Source organism: Nerophis lumbriciformis, linkage group LG02 (assembly GCF_033978685.3).
Source record: "Nerophis lumbriciformis linkage group LG02, RoL_Nlum_v2.1, whole genome shotgun sequence".
Taxonomy (NCBI): Eukaryota; Metazoa; Chordata; class Actinopteri; order Syngnathiformes; family Syngnathidae; genus Nerophis; species Nerophis lumbriciformis.
Genome location: NC_084549.2, coordinates 56,089,934 through 56,116,049, shown reverse-complemented (window position 1 = coordinate 56,116,049; position 26,116 = coordinate 56,089,934). Strand labels below are relative to the sequence as shown.

Here is a 26,116-nt window from a genome sequence, read left to right as displayed (position 1 = left end):
CAAGTGTGAGGTGTTGATAAACAAACTATTGTCAAGTGTCCATACACAAACTATTGTCAAATTACACAAACTATTGTCAAGTGTGAGGTGTTGATACACAAACTATTGTCAAGTGTCCATACACAAACTATTGTCAAGTGTGAGGTGTTGATAAACAAACTATTGTCAAGTGTGAGGTGTTGCTACACAAACTATTGTCAAGTGTGAGGTGTTGATACACAAACTATTGTCAAGTGTGAGATGTTGATACACAAAGTATTGTCAAGTGTGAGGTGTTGATACACAAAGTATTGTCAAGTGTGAGATGTTGATACACAAACTGTTGTCAAGTGTGAGGTGTTGATACACAAACTATTGTCAAGTGTCCATACACAAACTATTGTCAAGTGTGAGGTGTTGATACACAAACTATTGTCAAGTGTCCATACACAAACTATTGTCAAGTGTGAGGTGTTGATACACAAACTATTGTCAAGTGTGAGGTGTTGATACACAAACTGTTGTCAAGTGTGAGGTGTTGATACACAAACTATTGTCAAGTGTCCATACACAAACTGTTGTCAAGTGTGAGGTGGTGATACACAAACTATTGTCAAGTGTGAGGTGGTGATACACAAACTATTGTCAAGTGTGAGGTGTTGATACACAAACTATTGTCAAGTGTCCATACACAAACTATTGTCAAGTGTGAGGTGTTGATACACAAACTATTGTCAAGTGTCCATACACAAACTGTTGTCAAGTGTGAGGTGTTGATACACAAACTGTTGTCAAGTGTGAGGTGGTGATACACAAACTATTGTCAAGTGTGAGGTGTTGATACACACACTATTGTCAAGTGTGAGGTGTTGATACACAAACTATTGTCAAGTGTCCATACACACACTATTGTCAAGTGTCCATACACAAACTGTTGTCAAGTGTGAGGTGTTGATACACAAACTGTTGTCAAGTGTGAGGTGGTGATACACAAACTATTGTCAAGTGTCCATACACAAATTATTGTCAAGTGTCCATACACAAACTATTGTCAAGTGTGAGGTGTTGATACACACACTATTGTCAAGTGTGAGGTGTTGATACACAAACTGTTGTCAAGTGTGAGGTGGTGATACACAAACTATTGTCAAGTGTCCATACACAAACTATTGTCAAGTGTGAGGTGTTGATACACAAACTATTGTCAAGTGTGAGGTGTTGATACACAAACTATTGTCAAGTGTCCATACACAAACTATTGTCAAGTGTGAGGTGTTGATACACAAACTATTGTCAAGTGTGAGGTGTTGATACACAAACTGTTGTCAAGTGTGAGGTGTTGATACACAAACTATTGTCAAGTGTCCATACACAAACTGTTGTCAAGTGTGAGGTGGTGATACACAAACTATTGTCAAGTGTGAGGTGGTGATACACAAACTATTGTCAAGTGTGAGGTGTTGATACACAAACTATTGTCAAGTGTCCATACACAAACTATTGTCAAGTGTGAGGTGTTGATACACAAACTATTGTCAAGTGTCCATACACAAACTGTTGTCAAGTGTGAGGTGTTGATACACAAACTGTTGTCAAGTGTGAGGTGGTGATACACAAACTATTGTCAAGTGTGAGGTGTTGATACACACACTATTGTCAAGTGTGAGGTGTTGATACACAAACTCTTGTCAAGTGTCCATACACACACTATTGTCAAGTGTCCATACACAAACTGTTGTCAAGTGTGAGGTGTTGATACACAAACTGTTGTCAAGTGTGAGGTGGTGATACACAAACTATTGTCAAGTGTCCATACACAAATTATTGTCAAGTGTCCATACACAAACTATTGTCAAGTGTGAGGTGTTGATACACACACTATTGTCAAGTGTGAGGTGTTGATACACAAACTGTTGTCAAGTGTGAGGTGGTGATACACAAACTATTGTCAAGTGTCCATACACAAACTATTGTCAAGTGTGAGGTGTTGATACACAAACTATTGTCAAGTGTGTGTTTGTGACACCTTTTTGTCGTACACATCCTGCCAGTCCACCCCAGCAAAGAAAGTGTGTCTCATTATTTCCTTGGCATCTTCTGGTCCTCCACCAAGTCTAGTTTGTTAGAGGAAGAAGAATCAATGTGAATGAATATTATTCAAACATACATGATGTACTGATTGAAGCTAATATTTAAACTTCCAGTATGTACTGATTGAAGCTAATATGATTTAAACATACAGTATGTACACATTGGGGAGACTATGTCTCCCAGCTGCCCTAGGAATTCCTTGGAATCCCTCAAGAGGAGCTGGACAAAGTGGCTGGGGAGAAGGAAGTCTAGGCTTCTTTACTTAGGCTGCTGCCCCCGCGACCCGACTTCGGATAAGTGGAAGAAGATGGATGGATGGTATGTACTTATGAAAACTAATAATATTCAAACATACGTACTTATTAAAACTAATAATATTAAAACATATATACTTTTTGAAGCTAATATGTTAAACTAAAGCTAAGAGCTTTTAAAATATGTTTAACTCCATTCTTGAATGTTTTGATCATACTTATCAGTTTTACACATGAATAATAGGACAGACGGAAATAAGCTGACAATAGCACAGCTTTCCCACAATACCTCCTCTTCATATCATTACCAATATTTAATGCACTTATACTGTAAATCCCGCTACTTTTTTCCTACGTTTTGAACCCTGCGGCTTATAAAACGGTGCAGATAATTTATGGATTTTTTTTCGCTGATGGCCATAATGCAAATAGTTTTAAAAGAACACAAGCAAAGAGTGTTATTGTTGGAGCTATGACGCCACCTTTTGGATGAGTTCGCTCACTGCAGTGCCCTTTCGTTTAGACTGGCTTTCAACTGGAAGTAGAAGTGCCGCTCCGTCTTCTAGCCGTCCATACTCATATGGATTCTTCATTCATCCCTACAAGCAACGATACTGAACTGTCCCATGTGTGATGTCTGTAGGAGTGCCATCCATCCATTTCCTACCGCTCGTCCCTCTCGTTTTTTTTGTTAAGTACATAACTCCACATGTGTTCATTCATAGTTTTGATGTCTTCAGTGACAATCTACAATGTAAATAGTCATGAAAATAAAGAAAATGCATTGAATGAGGACGAGATGTGTACAAACTGTTGGCCTGTACTGTATATGCACATGCCATTCTCCTGTATTTCATACTGCAAAACAAATCTACCGAACACTGCAAAAACTGAAATCTAAGGAAGATTAAATATCTCAAATAAGGGTGATATTTGCTTATTTTCTGTCTGATAAGATAATTCTTCTCACTAAGCAGATTTTATGTTAGAGTGTTTTACTTGTTTTAATGATTTTGGTCCTAAATGATCTCAGTAAGATATTACAGCTTGTTGCTGAGATGTTATGACCTATATTGAGTAAAACATGCTTGAAACTAGAATATCAAGTGTTGCAAAGCTGTGTCATCAACACTCACAAGTATAAAACTACTTTTTTAAAGTAATCATTTCTTATTTCAAGCATGAAAAAAAAAAAATCATGATTTTGACATAATTGTGTCTCATAATTAAAACGGATGACAGCCAAATGGACTTTGCTGTTTTATTTTCAATGAAACAATAGAAAATACGTACTCATATAGTAGTACAGTTGGCACAGTACAGCAAACGGACAGTTAATATTTAAACATTTCTAACAATTTTGAACAGAAATAGTTCATTCGCATTCAGATAAATTCTTCAAAATTACAATTAAAAACATTTTGGCCGGGGGCCGGGCTGTATAAATGCGCACTAATTGACTGAAAGAGCACGCACTTGGCGCGATGATGTCATGCTGTCTATTGAAAAATGCATTTTTAGACCATATGATAAATGGTTACCCCGAGAGTAACAAGATGTTGCCTTGTTGCCTTTCCATTAAGAACAATAAATTCGTTTTTAGTATATGTTTGCTGGTTTCAAGAAACGTAATGCCGATCGCATATCATTATGTCAAGATAATGGCACTAGCATTTACTTACAAACCCTGTTTCCATATGAGTTGGGGAATTGTGTTAGATGTAAATATAAACAGAATACAATGATTTGCAAATCCTTTTCAACCCATATTCAGTTGAATATGCTACAAAGACAACATATTTGATGTTCAAACTCATAAACATTTTTTTTTTTGCAAATAATCATTAACTTTAGAATTTGATTCCAGCAACACATGACAAAGAAGTTGGGAAAGGTGGCAATAAATACTGATAAAGTTGAGGAATGCTCATCAAACACTTATTTGGAACATCCCACAGGTGTGCAGGCTAATTGGGAACAGGTGGGTGCCATGATTGGGTATAAAAACAGCTTCCCAAAAAATGCTCAGTCTTCCACAAGAAAGGATGGGGCGAGGTACACCTCTTTGTCCACAACTGTGTAAGCAAATAGTCAAACAGTTTAAGAACAACGTTTCTCAAAGTGCAATTGCAAGAAATTTAGGGATTTCAACATCTACGGTCCATAATATCATCAAAAGGTTCAGAGAATCTGGAGAAATCACTCCACGTAAGCGGCATGGCCGGAAACCAACATTGAATGACAGTGACCTTCGATCCCTCAGACGGCACTGTATCAAAAACCGACATCAATCTCTAAAGGATATCACCACATGGGCTCAGGAACACTTCAGAAAACCACTGTCACTAAATACAGTTTGTCGCTACAACTGTAAGTGCAAGTTAAAGCTCTACTATGCAAAGCGAAAGCCATTTATCAACAACATTCAGAAACGCCGCCGGCTTCTCTGGGCCCGAGATCATCTAAGATGGACTCATGCAAAGTGGAAAAGTGTTCTGTGGTCTGACGAGTCCACATTTCAAATTGTTTTTGGAAATATTCGACATCGTGTCATCCGGACAAAAGGGGAAGCGAACCATCCAGACTGTTATCGACGCAAAGTTCAAAAGCCAGCATCTGTGATGGTATGGGGGTGCATTAGTGCCCAAGGCATGGGTAACTTACACATCTGTGAAGGCACCATTAATGCTGAAAGGTACATACAGGTTTTGGAACAACAAATGCTGCCATCTAAGCGCCGTCTTTTTCATGGTCGCCTCTGCTTATTTCAGCAAGACAATGCCAAGCCTCATTCAGCACGTGTTACAACAGCGTGGCTTCGTAAAAAAAGAGTGCGGGTACTTTCCTGGTTCGCCTGCAGTCCAGACCTGTCTCCCATCGAAAATGTGTGGCGCATTATGAAGCGTAAAATACGACAGCGGAGACCCCGGACTGTTGAACGACTGAAGCTCTCCATAAAACAAGAATGGGAAAGAATTCCACTTTCAAAGCTTCAACAATTAGTTTCCTCAGTTCCCAATCGTTTATTGAGTGTTGTTAAAAGAAAAGGTGATGTAACACAGTGGTGAACATGCCCTTTCCCAACTACTTTGGCACGTGTTGCAGCCATGAAATTCTAAGTTAATTATTATTTGCAAAAAAAAAAAAAAAAAGTATATTGTGTCTTTGTAGTGCATTCAATTGAATATGGGTTGAAAAGGATTTGCAAATCATTGTATTCCGTTTATATTTACATCTAACACGATTTCCCAACTCATATGGAAACGGGGTTTGTAATTTAAGAATATTTTTCAACATATTGAGCAAATAGGTCTCATATTTTTTTTTCTACCAAGAAAAGTGCACTTGTTATTAGTGAGAATATACTTATTTTAAGGTATTTTTGGGTTCATTGAGGTTAGCTAATTTTACTTGTTTTGGAAAGTCTTGACAAGCCAAATGTTCTGTTCTATTTTGCTTAGTTCAAATAAAATACCCCTAATTGTTGTATTTTTTTTTCTTGTTTTTGAACACTGACTTTTTGCAGTGAAGTCACTTGAACTTGAACTTGAACTTGACTTGAACTTCCTGTGTTTATGTGTCACATTTTGAGTTGCACTGATTGAGCACACGCACCTTTTGTTGGGGTCTTTAATGAGCAGGCCGGACAGCAGCGACTTGGCGTCGGCTGAAAGGGTGCGCGGGAACTTGATGTCCTCCATCAGGATGAGCTCAAACAGCTTCTCGTGGTCCTGGTTGTAGAAGGGCAGCCGTCCGCACATCATCTCGTACGTCACCACTCCCAGACCCCACCAGTCCACCGCCCGGCCGTAGTCGTTGTCCTCCAGGACCTGAGGGAGGAGACGGAAGCAGACGTTCAATGTCTGTCTGCGTGCACGTTTTTAAGCGCGGCTGTTTGTTTTATTAGACATCTGCTTTTATTTTGCAAGTCTGCATGTATTTTATTGAGTGCCCGAGGTGACAAAGAAGGCAGATGAGCCAGGAGATAAAGCAGAAGAGAGTCAAGATGGCACAAAGTGGCTGCAGGGAAGCTTAAAAAACAAGCTGAGATGAACAGAAGTGGGTTTAGTGGTAACAAGGAGGATGATGATGATGGCAAACGCACACGTGCACACAGAGGCTAACATCACTGCGTGGCAGGTCTTCAGAGGCCAGTTCGAGGCCTGCTGAGTGTGCTGCCCCCTCCTGGTCTCTGCCAGCTCTCCCTGGCACGCTCACTCCTCAGCTGGCAGACACAGACAAGAGCGTCCCTGGATGGAGGAGGCAGGAGGGGTCATGGACGCAGGTCACGGCTGCCGAGCGAGTCTATCAAAGTCCTCTGCTACACTTTGCCTACTCTCGTCTTCTCCATCTGCTCCTTCATTCCTTCATCCTCTCGCGCGCCTCAGGGGGACGAGGAAGGATGGGGAGCAGGGGACGTGAGAAGAGAGGTACTTCAGGTGCTGCTGAGGCCCTCATTAACATCACAAGCTTATTAACATGTGACGCTATGATGAAGAGTGTGGTTTTGGGACGGGGTGAGGGTGAACGGCGTGCAGACTGGCAGGCTTGGAGAGCGTCCAGAACAGCATATGTTGGACATCTCGCCAATAATAATAGCATCTTCTCACTGTTAATAATGGACCGGGCCGGGCGAACAGACTTCACAAAGGCCCACATGCTAACAGCCATTATCTAAAGATGCTGGTAGTACACATGACGAAAATACTTCATTAGTTACACCTGCACAGTCTAATGATTCAATATAACAATGATAACACAATAGTATTTATTGTGGTGGCAGTAAAGCTGTTAAACGAATATCCAAGCAATGTCATTATCATCTTTGTAAAGCCCTAATTTTCAATTTGCTATTAAAGATGTCCCGATCAACACATTTTTGGCTGAACGGGTTGAACGTCTACAGTATTTCCTTCTGTTTTGTGCCATGAACCAGAAGTAGCGTTCGTACTCGTATAGTTTCTTCATTCATCACTCCAAGCATTGTTTGTAAGTTTTGCAATACAACAAACTAGACATGTCCGATAATGGCTTTTTTGCCGATATCCGATATTCCGATATTGTCCAACTCTTAATTACCGATACCGATATATACAGTCGTGGAATTAACACATTATTATGCCTCATTTTGTTGTGATGCCCCGCTGGATGCATTAAACAATGTAATAAGGTTTTCCAAAATAAATCAACTCAAGTTATGGAAAAAAATGCCAACATGGCACTGCCATATTTATAATTGAAGTCACAAAGTGCATTATTTTTTTCCAACATGCCTCAAAACAGCAGCTTGGAATTTGGGACATGCTCTACCTGAGAGAGCATGAGGAGGTTGAGGTGGGCGGGGTTGGGGGTGCGGGGGGGTGTATATTGTAGCGTCCCGGAAGAGTTAGTGCTGCAAGGGGTTCTGGGTGTTTGTTCTGTTGAGTTTATGTTGTGTTACGGTGCGGGTGTTCTCCCGAAATGTGTTTGTCATTCTTGTTTGGTTTGGGTTCACAGTGTGGCGCATATTTGTAACAGTGTTAAAGTTGTTTATACGGCCACCCTCAGTGTGACCTGTATGGCTGTTGACCAAGTATGATTTTCATTCACTTGCGCGTGTGAAAAGCCGTAGATATTATGTGACTGGGCCGGCACGCAAATGCAGTGCCTTTAAGGCACGCCCCCAATATTGTTGTCTGGGTGGAAATCGGGAGAAATTCGGGAGAATGGTTGCCCCGGGAGATTTTCGGGAGGGACACTGAAATTCGGGAGTCTCCCAGGAAAATCGGGAGGGTTGGCAAGTATGAATGGGAGACGCAACTGCTCTGTACTTCTCCCTATGTCCGTGTACCACTCCGTACAGCGGCGTTTTAAAAAGTCATACATTTTACTTTTTGAAAAAGATACCGATAATTTCCAATATTACATTTTAAAGCATTTATCGGCCGATAATATCGGACATCTCTACAACAAACTGTTTATACTTACTCAACCGTCCCATGTGTGATGTCTGTAGGAGTGTTTTCATGCATATTTGTACGGGCTATCTTCATGTAATGACGCGATCATCGTAAGCTTTGGCTAATATACTAACACGTTTACGAGTGTCTGTGTTAGTATTATTAACTTACAATGGCATTCTTTTTGTATTGTTTTAGTTTCACAAATTCCTCAGCAAATTCACCAGGACGTCACTGTGGAGTTATTGAGTCGGTTTAGCTGATTGGAGAGCTAACTTCTACAGCTAGTGGGTCCATGACGATGACTTCTTTTTTGTTTGATCTGCCATTTTACTGCCGCGTTAAATGCACAGTTTAGAACAGGGAAACAAGGGTGTCCAAACTTTTGGACTGGGGCGCCGCATTGGGCTAGGGGCCGAAAGCAGACTGCATGCAAAGTAACCATATATATATATATATATATATATATATATATATATATATATATATATATATATATATATATATATATATATGTGTGTATGTTTCAATTTCAACTCCTACCTTGTTTGCCTCCGTGACAACCTCTTTAAAGCTTTGTAATGAATCTGAAATATCAAGCAGCTAAAAGTCAAACATGCATAAGTGTGGAGAGAGTGTTTTGCATTTTTCCCATCATGCCTTGGGAAGGATTTAAATGGGTATCATTTCTAATTTTTTCTGGTGATGGGACAGTTGTTTTTTTATAAATTCACTAGGGTTGTCCCGATACCAATATGTATGTCGATACTCTTAAGATACTTTTCTAAATAAAGGGGACCACAAAAATGGCATTATTGACTTTTTTTTAACAAAAAATTACAGCACATTAAAAACATTTTTTATTGCAATCGAAGAACAATTTTGTCCTTAAATAAAATAGTGAACATACTTGACAACTTGTATTTTAGTAGTAAGTTAAAAAACAAAGGCTCCTAATTTGTCTGCTGACGTATCATATTGTGTCATTTCTCATTCTATTATTTTGTCAAAATTATGAGGGACAAGCTGTAAAAATGTATTATTAATCCACTTGTTCATTTACTGTTAATATCGGTTTACTTTCTCTTATAACATGTTCTATCTACACTTCTGTTAAAAAGAAATAATCACTTATTCTTCTGTTGTTCGGATACTTTACATCAGTTTTGGATGATACCACAAATTTAGGTATCGGTCCGATACCAAGTAGTTACAGGATCATACATTGGTCATACTCAAAGTCCTCATGTGTCCAGGGACATATTTCCTGAGTTTATAAACATAAAATGAATTTAAAAAAAGGAAAAAAGATTTTTGTGACGATAAAAAATATCGATGTAATCATAGTAGTATCGAATAGATACGCTATTGTACTTTGTATCATTACAGTGGAGGTCAGGGGTACATCAATAGCGGTGACGCCAGTGCGCTATGGTGTGTAGTGAAGCATGTTTAGCTATTCCTTGTCCTGCAGGAATGATACTGCAGGACTGCGCCACGCCGTCCCACGGTAGGGACGGCGTGGCGCAGTGGAAGAATGGCCGTGCGCGACCCGAGGGTCCCTGGTTCAATCCCCACCTAGTACCAACCTCGTCATGTCCGTTGTGTCCTGAGCAAGACACTTCACCCTTGCTCCTCATGGGTGCTGGTTAGCGCCTTGCATGGCAGCTCCCTCCATCAGTGTGTGAATGTGTGTGTGAATGGGTAAATGTGGAAGTAGTGTCAAAGCGCTTTGAGTACCTTGAAGGTAGAAAAGCGCTATATAAGTACAACCCATTTATCATTTATTTATTTGTAAGAAACTTACTTTATTTGTCTCCAGAAGTAGCTAAAACACTGCCGACTGTGGATGGATGCGAGCTCGCCATGTCTTAAAGCACCTCTCCCTGAGGGAGTTTCAGTGTTATAACTTCACCTTTATCTTTAGTTTTTAAGCCGAAATGCGTCCGTTCTCCCTTTTCTGTCTACACACTGTGTCTGCTTGTAAGTACTGCGTGATTGTGCGCTGCCGAACATGCTCCTCTGCTCGTAAAACCAGCAATTTCATGATGTGACGACGCGTCGTCATGCCTGTTAAAAAGTATAAAAAAATTGTGGAACCGGTACTTTTCAAACGGAGTATAGTATCGTTTTTTATTAGGGATGTCCGATAATGGCTTTTTGCCGATATCCGATATTCCGATATTGTCCCACTCTTTAATTACCGATACCGATATCAACCGATATATGCAGTCGTGGAATTAACACATTATTATGCCTAATTTGGACAACCAGGTATGGTGAAGATAAGGTACTTTTTAAAAACATTTATAAAATAAGATAAATAAATTAAAAACATTTTCTTGAATAAAAAAGAAAGTAAAACAATATAAAAACAGTTACATAGAAACTAGTAATTAATGAAAATTTGTAAAATTAACTGTTAAAGGTTAGTACTATTAGTGGACCAGCAGCACGCACAATCATGTGTGCTTACGGACTGTATCCCTTGCAGACTGTATTGATATATATTGATATATAATGTAGGAACCAGAATATTAATAACAGAAAGAAACAACCCTTTTGTGTGAATGAGTGTGAATGAGTGTAAATGGGGGAGGGTTTTTTTGGGGGGTTGGTGCACTAATTGTAAGTGTATCTTGTGTTTTTTATGTTGATTTAATAAAAACAAAAAAAAAACGATACCGATAATAAAGAAACGATACCGATAATTTCCGATATTACATTTTAACGCATTTATCGGCCGATAATATCGGCAGACCGATATTATCGGACATCCCTATTTTTTATTCATTAGTACCGCGATAGTATACTATCACCGGTATACCGTACAACCAACGTTCCCTCTAAGGTGCGCGACTGCGCAATTGCGCACTGCTAAAGCGTCCTCTGCGCACAGCAAATATATGCCACGCACCAAATCATATCCCATCTGAATTCTAAACAAAATAAACACATTTATTCTGTGTAATTTTGCAATGCAACTCTGAGTGACAGTGACAACAAGCGGCCCTAACGGTGTTCGTCAACACCGTTCAATTTTTGTAACGTGTATCGAGATGCTTCGAGGACAGGAATTATATCGATCACTTTATTGAGCAAAACTGTTTATATTCGGCCATAACCACACCAAAAACATGAGTAAAAAACTTCTCTCTCGAAAAACTGGTCATTTTCTGCCGTACAAACCAGGCCAAAAGCAACTTGTCATCTGTCACCAACACGCATACCACTAAGCCACTGGTGCGTTTATGGCCACACAAAAAGTCGGACAACTCAAACACCACACAAAGTTACACAATGACTCCTCAGTCATACGTGTGATTATTCTACTGTCATTTATTATTCATGTTAATATATTGATATTAATCATGGAATGCTGTTACTAGAGAAAGTTACAGGAATGCACACTTCATCCTATGCTTACATTTCATTGTGCAACATGAGGATGTTTAAGGGCAACTAAATGTGATCTCTGAAAGGGGTACAAATGATTTCCAAAGCAGGACCCCCACCCAGACATATTGTACAATACTAATCCATAGCTTATGAAAAACAAGATTTCTTTTATTTTCATTACAAGTGGGCCAAATCACTAATATTACAAAATAATCTCATGAAAATGACTCCTCTCATTTGAGTGTTATAATAAAAGATTGGTTTGAGACAGGTGTGCTGCTGGTATTGCCACGTGTGATGTTGCTCACGTGTGCTCCACTGAATGCTCAGGGAGTTTTTGTGTTTGCTCACACACATGAACAATTAGAGGGAACATTGCGTACAACCCTAATATCCAGCAGGTTGTGTTACGTGTGACCAAGAAAGGTTGTTAGAATTGGGTCATATATGTTGTGTTTGTGCTTGCTGTCCTGAGTTTATCACATTGTCTACAAGATGGTGGCCCTCAGACCCATGGCTATTTAAATTTAACATGAAAACACCCCGCACGGCCAGGTTGCTTACTGAAATTGAACTCGTGTTAACGTCTCGCGGGCCAAACTGAAGATGCCGGCGGGCCGCATTAGGCCCGGGGTTTGGACACCCCTGGCGTAGAACAAATAAGGTATTTAAATAAACATTTACAGACCCTTACTGTGTAAATAACAAATTTTCGCAACGTATATACAGTATCTGCGGCTTATAGTTCGGTGCGGCTAATATATATAAACTATTTTTTTCTTCTAAAATTTAGTGGGTGTAGCTTATGTACCGGTGCGCTGTATACCGTATTTGTCTAACTAGAAGTCGCAGTTTTTTTCATAGTTTGGCCGGGGGTGCGACTTATACTCAGGAGCGACTTATATGTGAAATTATTAACAAATTACCGTAAAATATCAAATAATATTATTTAGCTCATTCACGTAAGAGACTAGACGTATAAGATTTCATGGGATTTAGCGATTAGGAGTGACAGATTGTTTGGTAAACGTATAGCCTGTTCTATATGTTATAGTTATTTGAATGACTCTTACCATAATACAAACCCCGTTTCCATATGAGTTGAGAAATTGTGTTAGATGTAAATATAAACAGAATACAATGATTTGCAAATCATTTTCAACCCATATTCAGTTGAATATGCTACAAAGACAACATATTTGATGTTCAAACTGATAAACATTTTTTTTCTGCAAATAATCATTAACTTTAAAATTTTATGCCAGCAACACGTAACAAAGAAGTTTGGAAAGGTGGCAATAAATACTGATAAAGTTGAGGAATGCTCATCAAACACTTATTTGGAACATCCCACAGGTGTGCAGGCAAATTGGGAACAGGTGGGTGCCATGATTGGGTATAAAAGCAGCTTCCATGAAATGCTTAGTTAATCACAAACAAGGATTGGGCGAGGGTCACCACTTTGTCAACAAATGCGCGAGCAAATTGTTGAACAGTTTAAGAAAAACCTTTCTCAACCAGCTATTGCAAGGAATTTAGGGATTTCACCATCTACGGTCCGTAATATCATCAAAGGGTTCAGAGAATCTGGAGAAATCACTGCACGTAAGCAGCTAAGCCCGTGACCTTCGATCCCTCAGGCTGTACTGCATCAACAAGCGACATCAGTGTGTAAAAGATATCACCACATGGGCTCAGGAACACTTCAGAAACCCACTGTCAGTAACTACAGTTGGTTGCTACATCTGTAAGTGCAAGTTAAAACTCTCCTATGCAAGGCGAAAACCGTTTATCAACAACACCCAGAAACGCCGTCGGCTTCGCTGGGCCTGAGCTCATCTAAGATGGACTGATACAAAGTGGAAAAGTGTTCTGTGTTCTGACGAGTCCACATTTCAAATTGTTTTTGAAAACTGTGGACGTCGTGTCCTCCGGACCAAAGAGGAAAAGAACCATCCGGATTGTTATAGGCGCAAAGTTGAAAAGCCAGCATCTGTGATGGTATGGGGTGTATTAGTGCCCAATACATGGGTTACTTACACATCTATGAAGGCGCCATTAATGCTGAAAGGTACATACAGGTTTTGGAGCAACATATGTTGCCATCCAAGCAACGTTACCATGGACGCCCCTGCTTGTTTCAGCAAGACAATGCCAAGCCATGTGTTACATCAAAGTGGCTTCATAGTAAAAGAGTGCGGGTACTAGACTGGTCTGCCTGTAGTCCAGACCTGTCTCCCATTGAAAATGTGTGGCGCATTATGAAGCCTAAAATACCACAACGGAGACCCCCGGACTGTTGAATAACTTAAGCTGTACATCAAGCAAGAATGGGAAAGAATTCCACCTGAGAAGCTTAAAAAATGTGTCTCTTCAGTTCCACGTAACACAGTGGTGAACATGCCCTTTCCCAACTACTTTGGCACGTGTTGCAGCCATGAAATTCTAAGTTAATTATTATTTGCAAAAAAAAAATAACGTTTATGAGCTTGAACATCAAATATCTTGTCTTTGTAGTGCATTCAATTGAATATGGGTTGAAAAGGATTTGCAAATCATTGTATTCCGTTTATATTTACATCTAACACAATTTCCCAACTCATATGGAAACGGGGTTTGTATGTTACGTTAACATACCAGGCACGTTCTCAGTTGGTTATTTATGCGTCATATAACGTACACTTCTTCAGCCTGTTGTTCACTAATCTTTATTTATTTTAAATTGCCTTTCAAATGTCTATTCTTGGTGTTGGGTTTTATCAAATACATTTTCCCCAAAAATGTGACTTATATGTTTTTTTTCCTTCTTTATTATGCATTTTCGGCCGGTGCGACTTATACTCCAGAGCGACTTATACTCCGAAAAAATACGGTAGTCCGGAAAATCCGGTATTTGTAGCGCTCCAAATCTATTTGTGGCAGGCCATCACAAATACATGAATGTATAGGAAACACTGCAGGTTAATGCAGAAAAACAACACTAAACTGTTCTAAGAAGGCAGAAAGTAGCACCAGTGTGTGCGAGCTAATGGATATTTCATGTTGATGTTCATCAGTGGCGGAGACACACACAGGATGCTGGAAGAACACTGCTTGCCGCCAGCTCCGCGCGCACAACTGACTGGTACAACTGGAGGGATAACGCTGGCTTAGACTGGGAGACTAGTCTTGAGACGAGTGCACACACGCACGCGACAGATGGAATATTTATCCGCCCTCGTCAAATTCATAAAGTTTTGAGAGTGCAGCAAACAATGAGATGCAGAGGCACACACATACACACACACACACACACACACTCACACACACACAAGCACCTCAAGCGCTTGGTGAAATTGTGAGCGCCTACGACGACTGAAGGAGAAAAGAGGTGGCAGCTCGGTCGCAGGCAGGGAGCAGATTAATCCTCTCACAGAGCCAGGATGCTGCCCTACAGCCGCGGGCATGGAAGCATGTGTCTTTAGACTTGTGTCTAAGGGGCTCGCTGTACTCACACTAATGTTTGACCCCACTACTCACAAGTGGCCCTGTTAAGACGCATTATCCTCTGGGTGAGAAATAAGATTATTAAGCGTTAAAAGACCGAGATGTGACAAAAAAAAAAAAAAAAGGAAAGCGAGAGGAAAAAGGCCTTGTCCTATCTGGTGGCTGGGATCAGCCATGTGGTGGCGGGATGCTGCTCCCGGGATGGAGGCTTTGGCAGCGTGGACTGGACTAGATGGGACGGGAACACATAGCCTGTGGCGGTATCAGCGCAGATAGCCAGCAGGCGCACACATGATCACACACAGATTGCCGGTGTCAAAGGCAGACATTTTGGAATGTTAGAGAGATGTTTGATAAAAGTTGCTTATTATTGATGTATTGAATGAGAAAATGAGTTGTGGAGAAGTTGCACATTGTTTGACCTTTGTATGAGCAGCAAGCACAGGAAGTGTCGAAGTTTTTCTCCTGTAACCCTCAAATATTCCCTCTTCTCTCTTTGGTCTTCAACCCCCACCAGCCCCCTTTTCTCTTTTTAATCCCAGCTACTTTGCATCTCTCTAACTTGGCTCCGAGCAAACTGTGTTATTTTTACACGCGGGCGGGCGAGCAGAGCGTGCAGGCAGGCGGGCGGGCGAGTGGCGGCGGTGTAGATTTCCAGGTTTTTTCCGAGCACCTTCCTCCAACCTCGCCCATCTGCCGCCATCTGCCTCACTTTAGCCCGCACTTTCTACTGCACGCACGCACGGGCACGTGCGCGCGCGCACACACACACACACACACACACACACACACACACACACACACACACACACACACACACACACACACACACACACACACACACACACACACACACACACACACACACACACACACACACACACACACACACACACAAATGCATGCTTTCTGTGAAAAATAACTAGCAGCCTCCAATCAGCTTTTGGCACGCAAAGGAAGGGACTTAAAAAAAAAAAAAAAAGGCAGAAAATTCAGCGCCAAATTGTCCTCTGTACTTTTTCAAGTGGGATATGCACCACGTCTCTCCCCTGCTGCCTTCATCTCCACATCTCCATCCCTCCCTCTACGCCACCCACAGCGCTGAGACGCTCTCGCCAGTTGATCTGCTGAACTTCTGGATGGACGCTTGTTAAAATTTATTCGACTCTCTCTAAAAATGCCCCATTATTATGTATTTCTGCACCTGATACGGTTATGGACATGGCAGTGAGATGAACAAAGCATAAATATACAGTTATTTAAATAAGCGGTACTGCGACACACATGCACTCACCAGACACTTGATTAGGTACACTTGCACAATTGAATACAAAACTAATTCCTTGATAAAAAAGTACATTTTTAAGATTTGAGCAATTCTAATGGACCCTAGTTATAGACACCCTACATTTCATGAGGTATGCTAATTTTGTTGGCATGTTTGTCAAAACATTCACGCCTACTTTGTTTCCTCTATTGTTATTTTCCTTATAAAACGATCATATGGTGGCGCTGTTGTTAAACCCCAAAGTGTGGCCCCATGGTACACACCTTTGGGGAACTGACAAGTTCCTGTGCACAAATCTACAAACCCCGTTTTCATGAGTTGGGAAATTGTGTTAGATGTAAATATAAACGGAATACAATGATTTGCAAATCATTTTCAACCCATATTCAGTTGAATATGCTACAAAGACAACATATTTGATGTTCAAACTGATAAACTTTTTTTTTTTTTTTTTTTTTGCAAATAATCATCAACTTTAGAATTTGATGCCAGCAACACGTGACAAAGAAGTTGGGAAAGGTGGCAATAAATACTGATAAAGTTGAGGAATGCTCATCAAACACTTATTTGGAACATCTCACAGGTGTGCAGGCAAATTGGGAACAGGTGGGTGCCATGATTGGGTATAAAAGCAACTTCCACGAAATGCTCAGTCATTCACAAACAAGGATGGGGCGAGGGTCACCACTTTGTCAACAAATGCTTAGGCAAATTGTTGAACAGTTTAAGAAAAACCTTTCTCAACCAGCTATTGCAAAGAATTTAGGGATTTCACCATCTACGGTCCGTAATATCATCAAAGGGTTCAGAGAATCTGGAGAAATCACTGCACGTAAGCAGCTAAGCCCGTGACCTTCGATCCCTCAGGCTGTACTGCATCAACAAGCGACATCAGTGTGTAAAGGATATCACCACATGGGCTCAGGAACACTTCAGAAACCCACTGTCGTTAACTACAGTTGGTCGGTACATCTGTAAGTGCAAGTTAAAACTCCATTATGCAAGGCGAAAACCGTTTATCAACAACACCCAGAAACGCCGTCGGCTTCGCTGGGCCTGAGCTCATCTAAAATGGACTGATACAAAGTGGAAAAGTGTTCTGTGGTCTTGTTTTTGGAAACTGTGGACGTTGTATCCTCCGGACCAAAGAGGAAAAGAACCATCCGGATAGCTATAGGTGCAAAGTTGAAAAGCCAGCATCTGTGATGGTATGGGGGTGTATTAGTGCCCAAGACATGGGTAACTTACACATCTGTGAAGGCGCCATTAATGCTGAAAGGTACATACAGCTTTTGAAGCAACATATGTTGCCATCCAAGCAACGTTATCATGGACGCCCCTGCTTATTTCAGCAAGACAATGCCAAACCACGTGTTACATCAACGTGGCTTCATACTAAAAGAGTGCGGGTACTAGACTGGCCTGCCTGTAGTCCAGACCTGTCTCCCATTGAAAATGTGTGGCGCATTATGAAGCCTAAAATACCACAACGGAGACCCCCGGACTGTTGAACAACTTAAGCTGTACATCAAGCAAGAATGGGAAAGAATTCCACCTGAGAAGCTTAAAAAATGTGTCTCCTCAGTTCCCAAACGTTTACTGAGTGTTGTTAAAAGGAAAGGCCATGTAACACAGTGGTGAACATGCCCTTTCCCAACTACTTTGGCACGTGTTGCAGCCATGAAATGTTTTCTTTCTTTTAAATCTTTTCATTTTCTCAAAAATGTACATAGCGCCTTATAAACTGGAGAGCATTAATTCTGATTCACATTATAGACCTTGAAGCAATTTTTTTGGTACATGGTGTAATGATCAGTCTGACCAGTAGATAGCAGTCACGCATAAGCGATACATCTGGACTGCAGGTTTACGCCCCCTGTTCAATAAATACCCCTAGCAAGTTCCCGTAAGCAAGCAAGCCCAAAACATTGATGTTTCATTGAGAAATTTTAATATTACACACAGCGCTCAAAAATCTTTCAAAATGTTTAGGTAAAAAAACCCAAAACCAGTGAAGTTGGCACGTTGTGTAAATCGTAAATAAAAACAGAATACAATTATTTGTAAATCCTTTTCAACCTATATTCAATTGAATACACTGCAAAGACAAGATACATAACGTTCGAACTGGTAACTTTGTTATTTTTTGCAAATATTATTTGGAATTTGATGCCCGCAACATGTTTAAAAAAAGCTGGCACAAGTGGCAAAAAAGACTGAGAACGTTGAGGAATGCTCATCAAACACTTATTTGGAACTTCCCACAAGTGAACAGGCTAATTTGGAACAGGTGGGTGCCATGATTGGGTATAAAAGCAGCTTTCATGAAATGCTCAGTTATTCACAAACAAGGATGGAGCGAGGGTCACCACTTTGTCAACAACTGCATGAGCAAATAGTCTAACAGTTTAAGAACAACATTTCTCAACAAGCTATTGCTAGGAATTTAGGGATTTCACCATCTAAATATCATCAAAAGATTCAGAGAATCTGACGAGTGCACATTTAAAATGTGTTTTGGAAACTGCGGACGTCATGTCCTCCGGACCAAAGAGGAAAAGAACCATCCGGACTGTTATAGGCGCAAAGTTCAAAAGCCAGCATCTGTGATGGTATGGGGGTGTATTAGTGCCCAAGACATGGGTAACTTACACATCTGTGAAGGCGCCATTAATGCTGAAAGGTACATACAGCTTTTGGAGCAACATATGTTGCCATCCAAGCAACGTCTTTTTCATGGAAGCTCCTGCTTATTTCAGCAAGACAATGCCAAGCCACGTGTTACAACAGCATGGCTTCGTAGTAAAAGAGTGCGGGTACTAGACTGGCCTGCCTGTAGTCCAGACCTGTCTCCCATTGAAAATGTGTGGCGCATTATGAAGCCTAAAATACCACACCGGAGACCCCGGACTGTTGAACAACTTAAGCTGTACATCAAGCAAGAATGGGAAAGAATTCCACCTGAAAAGCTTCAAAAATTGGTCTCCTCGGTTCCCGGACGTTTACTGAGTGTTGTTAAAAGGAAAGGCCATGTAACACAGTGGTAAAAATGCCCCTGTGCCAACGTTTTTGCAATGTGTTGCTGCCATTAAATGCAAATGGCAATGAATATTTGAAGTTTCTCAGAACATTAAATATCTTGTCTTTGCAGTGCATTCAATTGAATATAAGTTGAGAAGTATTTGCAAATCATTGTATTCTGTTTTTATTTACGATTTACACAAGGTGCCAACTTCACTGGTTTTAGGGTTTGTTCGACTTTGGTAAACTACGAAGCTGCACCACTTGATGGATTGTCGGCGCATTACGGCTATCATAGTCAGACGTGCTGTGCTTCAACATATTAAGGTGTGTGTCTAAGGACCAGTGTTGGGACTATTTTGGGCGGTAACTAGTAGTCTAACGCATTATTTTTTATATTCAGTAACTCAGTTACCGTTACTACATGATGCGTTACTGCCTTATTTTACGTAATTTTTTAGGTAGTATCAGCTAGAAACTGAGAAGATCTGAGTTTATTTTATTGGAGGGGGGGGGGGGGGGGGTCTGTGTTTACTAACAACAAGACATCATGGCGGAGCCGAAGTTGAGTTTCTTAACATGGAGATATTCTCACTACTTTTCTTTTGTCGAGCACAAAGAAAATAACATTTTAGTTATATGTAAGTTGTTTCTTGGATCAAAGATCCTATCTACTGCCCAAAACATCAATTCAAATCTGCTGAAACACCTACATAAGCAACATGCTTCGACGAAGCTAGTAAAGAGAGACACAGACTCCGATGCCACTTCACCTTCACCTCCACCTAAGCAACAGCAGCTGGATTTTAACGGAGGGACTGCTAGCCAGGACAACATTGATAGAGCCATTGCAGCTTATGTGTTAGAAGACATGCAGGCTATTTCTACAGTGGAGTCACCCGCTTTCAGGCAGCTAATTAGCATGATACCGGCGTCAAACGGCAAATCGCACGGAAACCATGTTCCACGTTCCTGAACAGTGAGTACATAAACATGGAAAGCGAGCTAAAGAAAACACTCCAAACTCTGCCTCTGCTCATCATTCATCACTGAAGGTACACACACTCTGTCAATTCTCTTACATACTCTTTCATTCTAGACTACTAGAGTGTTTGATTATTACATCACTCTAAATGTATAGACTATAAAGTTCACAAACATAAAGAGGGATCCTAATGGGCCAGGCCAATCTTTCCTTATCTCTAAACTAAAACTGGGGAAATGCATACAATGTTATGGGCTTCAGTACAGTGTTGATCTCTTGAAGACACAATTTTATTTCAGAATTCCTTGAGAGAGAAAAACGCCTGGTTAGGCTTTGTGTATGTCATGTGTGCCTTCCTTGGGTGAAGCCAGCTATGTTGTGACATGTTGTTATTATGCTGTTTGTTACTTATACTGTATATGTTATGTTGCAGCTATTTAAAATAGTTTTGTCAATTTGTTCTGGCCTGAAACAAATTGGTCCTTTGTCTTTATCTTTGTGTGTTGTTGGGCTGGGCGATATGGCCTTTTATTAATATCTCGATATTTTTAGGCCATGTCACGATACACGATATATATCTCGATATTTTGCCTTAGCCTTGAATTAACACTTGATGCATATAATCACACCATTATGATGATTCTATGTGTCTACATTAAAACATTCTTGTTCATACTGCATTAATATATGCTTATTTTAAACTTTCATGCAGAGAGGGAAATCACAACTAATTTACAAAAACTGTATTTATTAAACAGTTACTAAGCAGTGGCACAAACATTCATGTCATTTCAAAACAGAAAGTGCAAGATTGTCAGAGACATTTTAAAACAAGCTATTAGTGCACTTTTGTGCATGATGTCACTAAGATGACATATCAAAACAACACTAAATTAAAGTGCACTTTTTGTACAGAACGCCACTACAATAGTTAAAAACATAAAGTGCACTTTTGTGCATGATGTCACACAAGATATTTAAATAACTGTCAAATAAAAATGAGCTGCTTAATAGGAAATCAAATGGTTCTGTTGTTGACTATTTTTTTCATACGGTGTTGATCTGGAAATGGTTGCTTGGGCATTTTGTTGGGTGTGGCACCGAACGGAGATGTTGACATGCGAAGTTTCAAGCACTCCTTATTCTCTAGCGGGTGACTTTTCAAATGATGCTACAAATTAGCAGTGCTGCTACTTTTTGTAGCAAAGCTTTTGCCGCATACTTGACATACTACGGTTGTCTGTTCAACATCTTCCCGCTTGAAGCCAAACCATCGCCAGATGATGGACCCTGTGCTGTTTTTCTTGGGAATTAATTCTTCTTCCTTCATTTGTTACCAGATTCGCACCTTCTCTCTCTTGTATTACCACTCGCACCACACCGTTAGCACCACAGCTAATGTTACCTATGCCGCTACCTCTCTGTTCCACAAGAGTGTATGACGTTGCACGCGTGACAGTATGTGACGTATGTAAGAAGGTGCGCTTGTTTTACGTCTCTGTGAGGACAGACAAGAAAGAGTGACAAACGCCTGCAGTGTAATGCCCGCAGCTAAAAGCAACTGCGTGAGACCGTATACTCGGATATCACGATACAGTAATTTTCTATATCGCACGGAGACAAACCCGCGATATATCGAGTATATTCGATATATCGCCCAGCCCTAGTGTGTTGTATATAGACCACATTGTTTAGCAGAGTTCAGTGATGCAAATGCATGTCAAGTTGAACAACAAATAGTATTATTCTCCAGTGCAATATCAGTACTGAAATGAAGGCTAAAAGGGCATTAAAGGGGGCCTTAAAAAAAATAAAAATAAAATTAACTAAATAGTTACTTTTCACAGTAACGCATTACTTTTTGGTGTAAGTAACTGAATTACTTTTGAAATAAAGTAACTAGTAACTGTAACTAGTTACTGTTTTTCAGTAACCAACCCAACACTGATAAGGACACACACAAATGGCACCTGTTAAGGAACATTATGTGGTGTTTTGTTTCACAAAATTATGCAAAAACAACTTGTCTTAACTATTGGTGCTGTCACGCTAAATTTCTTCCCCCTATAAAAACCTTCCCCCATTTACTTCCGGGGTCTTTCCTCTTACGTCATTTCCTCTTACTTACGTCATTTCCTCTTACGTCATTGACAGCGATCGATAGACTCCAAATCTCCTGAAAATGGTGATGTCACTGAATGACATTTGTCTTTATCTTTCCCAAGGGGGACTTATGTCAAACACCAGCAGGCTTCGAAAAATTCCAGACGGAGTGTTAGGGAAAATTTCAGGCGGAGTGTTAGGGCCGCTGCTGGGAACTTCTGTCTTCGTGGTAACGTGCAAAAAATATTAATTAATATATAATACTGATAAATGTCTGTACTTTAAATCAACATTATAATTGGCTCATTACGGAAAGTGACTTGACACGGAGGGCAAAGTTTATAATTGTAGAGAATTCAAAGTCATATCAGGGTTATTATCGGGGTTGTTGGCAATTATTTTTATTATTTGCTAAAAACTGCTCCTACTCACGTCTCAATATTGGGCTACCATGGACCAGCCGCATACAGTAAAGGTATGTTCTTACTCGAAGTTAGAGTGAATCTCAGTAAATCGTGTTTGCCAACAATATCAACCTAAAACCCATCCGTCTGAAAGAAAAATTAACCCTGAAGTAGTGTTGACCCGTGGAAAACGAATCAAAAATCGTTTAATTCTCCGTCAAATGTGCAGTCAGGAATATCCTCAAGTTAATTTGTCCGATTAATACAGACGTTTTGTTAACGCTATATTATAAAAAATAAAAAAAACAAGTATCCTTCCAGCGACGGGCAGTCAAAGCCGAAGTGTTATCAATCGCTGTCAATGACGTAAGAGGAAATGACCCCAGAAGTAAATGGGGGGGGGGGGAGATTTTTGTAGGGGGAAGACATTTGGCGTGACAGTACCTACTGATGTGTATTTTGGATCTGCGTAAGTCCCGAAAATGTGCGAGCGCCCACTATTGTAGTCCACGCTGTAGTCAATAAGCTCTTTCTTTTTCTCTATCCTCTTGTTGTTGGGCATTCATCCTCCGTTGTTGCCATTTCTAATATAAAGTAACGTATAGTTCGGACCTATATCTGTCAGTAGACTTGCTATGGAAGTGCTAAAAACTACCGGCACGACAAAAATGACAGGGAGAAGACCTTGACAAAGAGGAGCCACGTAAATAAAACTGCCCACAAAACGGGAATCCTGAAAGACGGTCAGAAAGCGGCTTGAAGATGGTCTGTAAAACATAATCTATGCAATTTTTTTTTTAATTTTTTATTTTTTTTTATTAAATCAAGATAAAAAACACAAGATACACTTACAATTAGTGCACCAACCCAAAGAAAACTCCCTCCCCCATTTACACTCATTCACACTCATTCGCACAAAAGGGTTGTTTCTTTCTGTTATTAATATTTCTGGTTCCTACATTATATATCAACATATATCAATACAGTCTGCAGGGATACAGTTCGTAAGCACACATGATTGTATTTTTTTATGACAAAAAAAAAAAATCAGCGCCCCCCGGTCCGTGGGACAAATTTTCAAGCGTTGACCGGTCCGCAGTTACAAAAGGTTGGGGACCTCTGATATAGACCACAAGGAAGTGCTTTAAATGTAGTGAAAAAAAATCATAATATGACCCCTTTAAATAAAAAGATTTCAGTGTGTGAAAGTACTTTTTGAGCACATTCAACAATACCGTAATAATAATGATAACCCTAATAATTTTGGTCACAATGGCAGTCTTATGAAATGTTCATATAGGAACATCCCTGATTACATGTATGCTAGAATGTCTTCCAAAGCATTTTGAGCACAACCCATAGGTGGCGCCATGATAGTGCTTTGCAGTCATGAGAAAAAATTAGGACAGACGATGAGGTGAAAAATATAAAAAAAACTTAACAGTTCTGGATCTCATTGTGCCGATGTTCCTAATATTGCGGCCTGTGTGAGTGGTATGCAAATTAAGGGAAAAAAGTGAATATTGCATATAAGGATGTAGCGATAAACGCTAATGATAACTACAATAAAACTCCCGGCGGTTTGCATTACCGCTTTAAATTAAATGATCGCAAAACCGTGATTGATTACAATCAAGATAATCACTTTGATAAACTCCCGGAATGACTGGCGCCAGCTAGCTAGCTTAAATCTTGACATGAAAACAAGTGACATTAACGTCGTTCCCTATTAAGAAACCCAAATCTAAAATCATATAAACACATTGCTGTCTGAGCAACTAAGATATTCAATTGTGCACATTGAACCTACAAAATGTGCTCTCTTAGGACAGAATGATCTTTCTAGACTCAAAGAAATACAAGACTGGGGTGGGGGGTTTACGGTTCAAGGACCGCTGAGCCGTTGTGGTGAAGAAGGAGCTGAGCCGGAAGGCAAAGCTCTCAATTTACCGGTCGATCTACGTTCCCATCCTCACCTATGGTAATGAGCTTTGGGTTATGACCGAAAAGACAAGATCACGGGTACAAGCGGCCGAAATGAGTTTCCTGCGCCAGGTGGCGGGGCTCTCCCTTAGAGATAGGGTGAGAAGCTCTGTCATCCGGGGGGAGCTCAGAGTAAAGCCGCTGCTCCTCCACATCAAGAGGAGCCAGATTAGGTGGTTCGGGCATCTGGTCAGGATGCCACCCGAACGCCTCCCAAGGGAGGTGTTTAGGGCACGTCCAACCGGTAGGAGGCCACGGGGAAGACCCAGGACACGTTGGGAAGACTATGTCTCCCGGCTGGCCTGGGAACACCTCAGGATCGCCCGGGAAGAGCTGGACGAAGTGGCTGGGGAGAGGAAAGTCTGGGTTTCCCTGCTTAGGCTGCTGCCCCCGCGACCCGACCTCGGATAAGCGGAAGAAGATGGATGGATGGATGGATGGATGGATGGACCGCTGAGCAGAGTAGGATGCCACATTGCCCGCCAGAAATAATAATAATAGATTTTATTTGTTACGCACTTTTCATGTAAATAAATATTAAAGGGCAAAAGTACAAACCAATATTTAAAACAAATAAAGCTTAGCCATTAAAACAGACCAAATACTAAGACTATAAACACTATCAGTGAAGCATATGAAACACAAAACATGCAAAAAAGTGCCTTTTCTAACTGTATGTCTATTTATTTGATTTATTTAAAATAAAAAAATAAGTTGGTCAAAAGTGTGTGTATACAGTAAGTACTTTCTTGGCACATTCAACAATACTGTGATAATAACGATAACCATGATATCAAGGGAGTGTAGCCCAAATGTTACCTCGGGTGCAAGGTACTCTGGCGTGCCGCAGAAAGTCTTCATGGTGGCGGCGTCCGTGATGCCTTCTTTGCAGAGGCCGAAGTCTGTAATCTTGATGTGGCCGTCTTTATCCAGCATCAGGTTCTCGAGCTGGAAGGGAACATTCACCATCAGCTTAATAAATCTCCTGGAGTTTTTGTTTGTAAGCATTACTCTTTAAGTGAGTGGAGAGTCCAAAGTGTATTTCTGGTTGTGCTGTCATGATTTGGCCCATTTGGGAACTTTTCCACCGCAGGAACTTTTACAGGAACTTTCCCATTTACTTTCCCGGGTATATAAAGCCCTTGTGTTTCCACCAAAAAACTAACCCGGTAAGATTTAATTCT

General features: G+C 40.5%; 1 protein-coding gene across 5 annotated transcripts in view; it reads right to left on the bottom strand.

The window, feature by feature from the left end:
• akt3a (v-akt murine thymoma viral oncogene homolog 3a) overlaps positions 1 to 26,116 on the bottom strand; it is a 165,669-nt gene that overhangs the window by 8,873 nt on the left and 130,680 nt on the right. For all 5 annotated transcript variants that reach the window (XM_072916607.1, XM_072916609.1, XM_072916610.1 and 2 more), the window contains 3 exons: positions 25,752 to 25,880; positions 5,940 to 6,154; positions 2,006 to 2,093 (listed from right to left, as the gene is read on the bottom strand). In XM_072916607.1, coding sequence (XP_072772708.1) covers positions 2,006 to 2,093; positions 5,940 to 6,154; positions 25,752 to 25,880 — 432 coding nt within the window. The remainder of the gene's footprint in view (positions 1 to 2,005; positions 2,094 to 5,939; positions 6,155 to 25,751; positions 25,881 to 26,116) is intronic.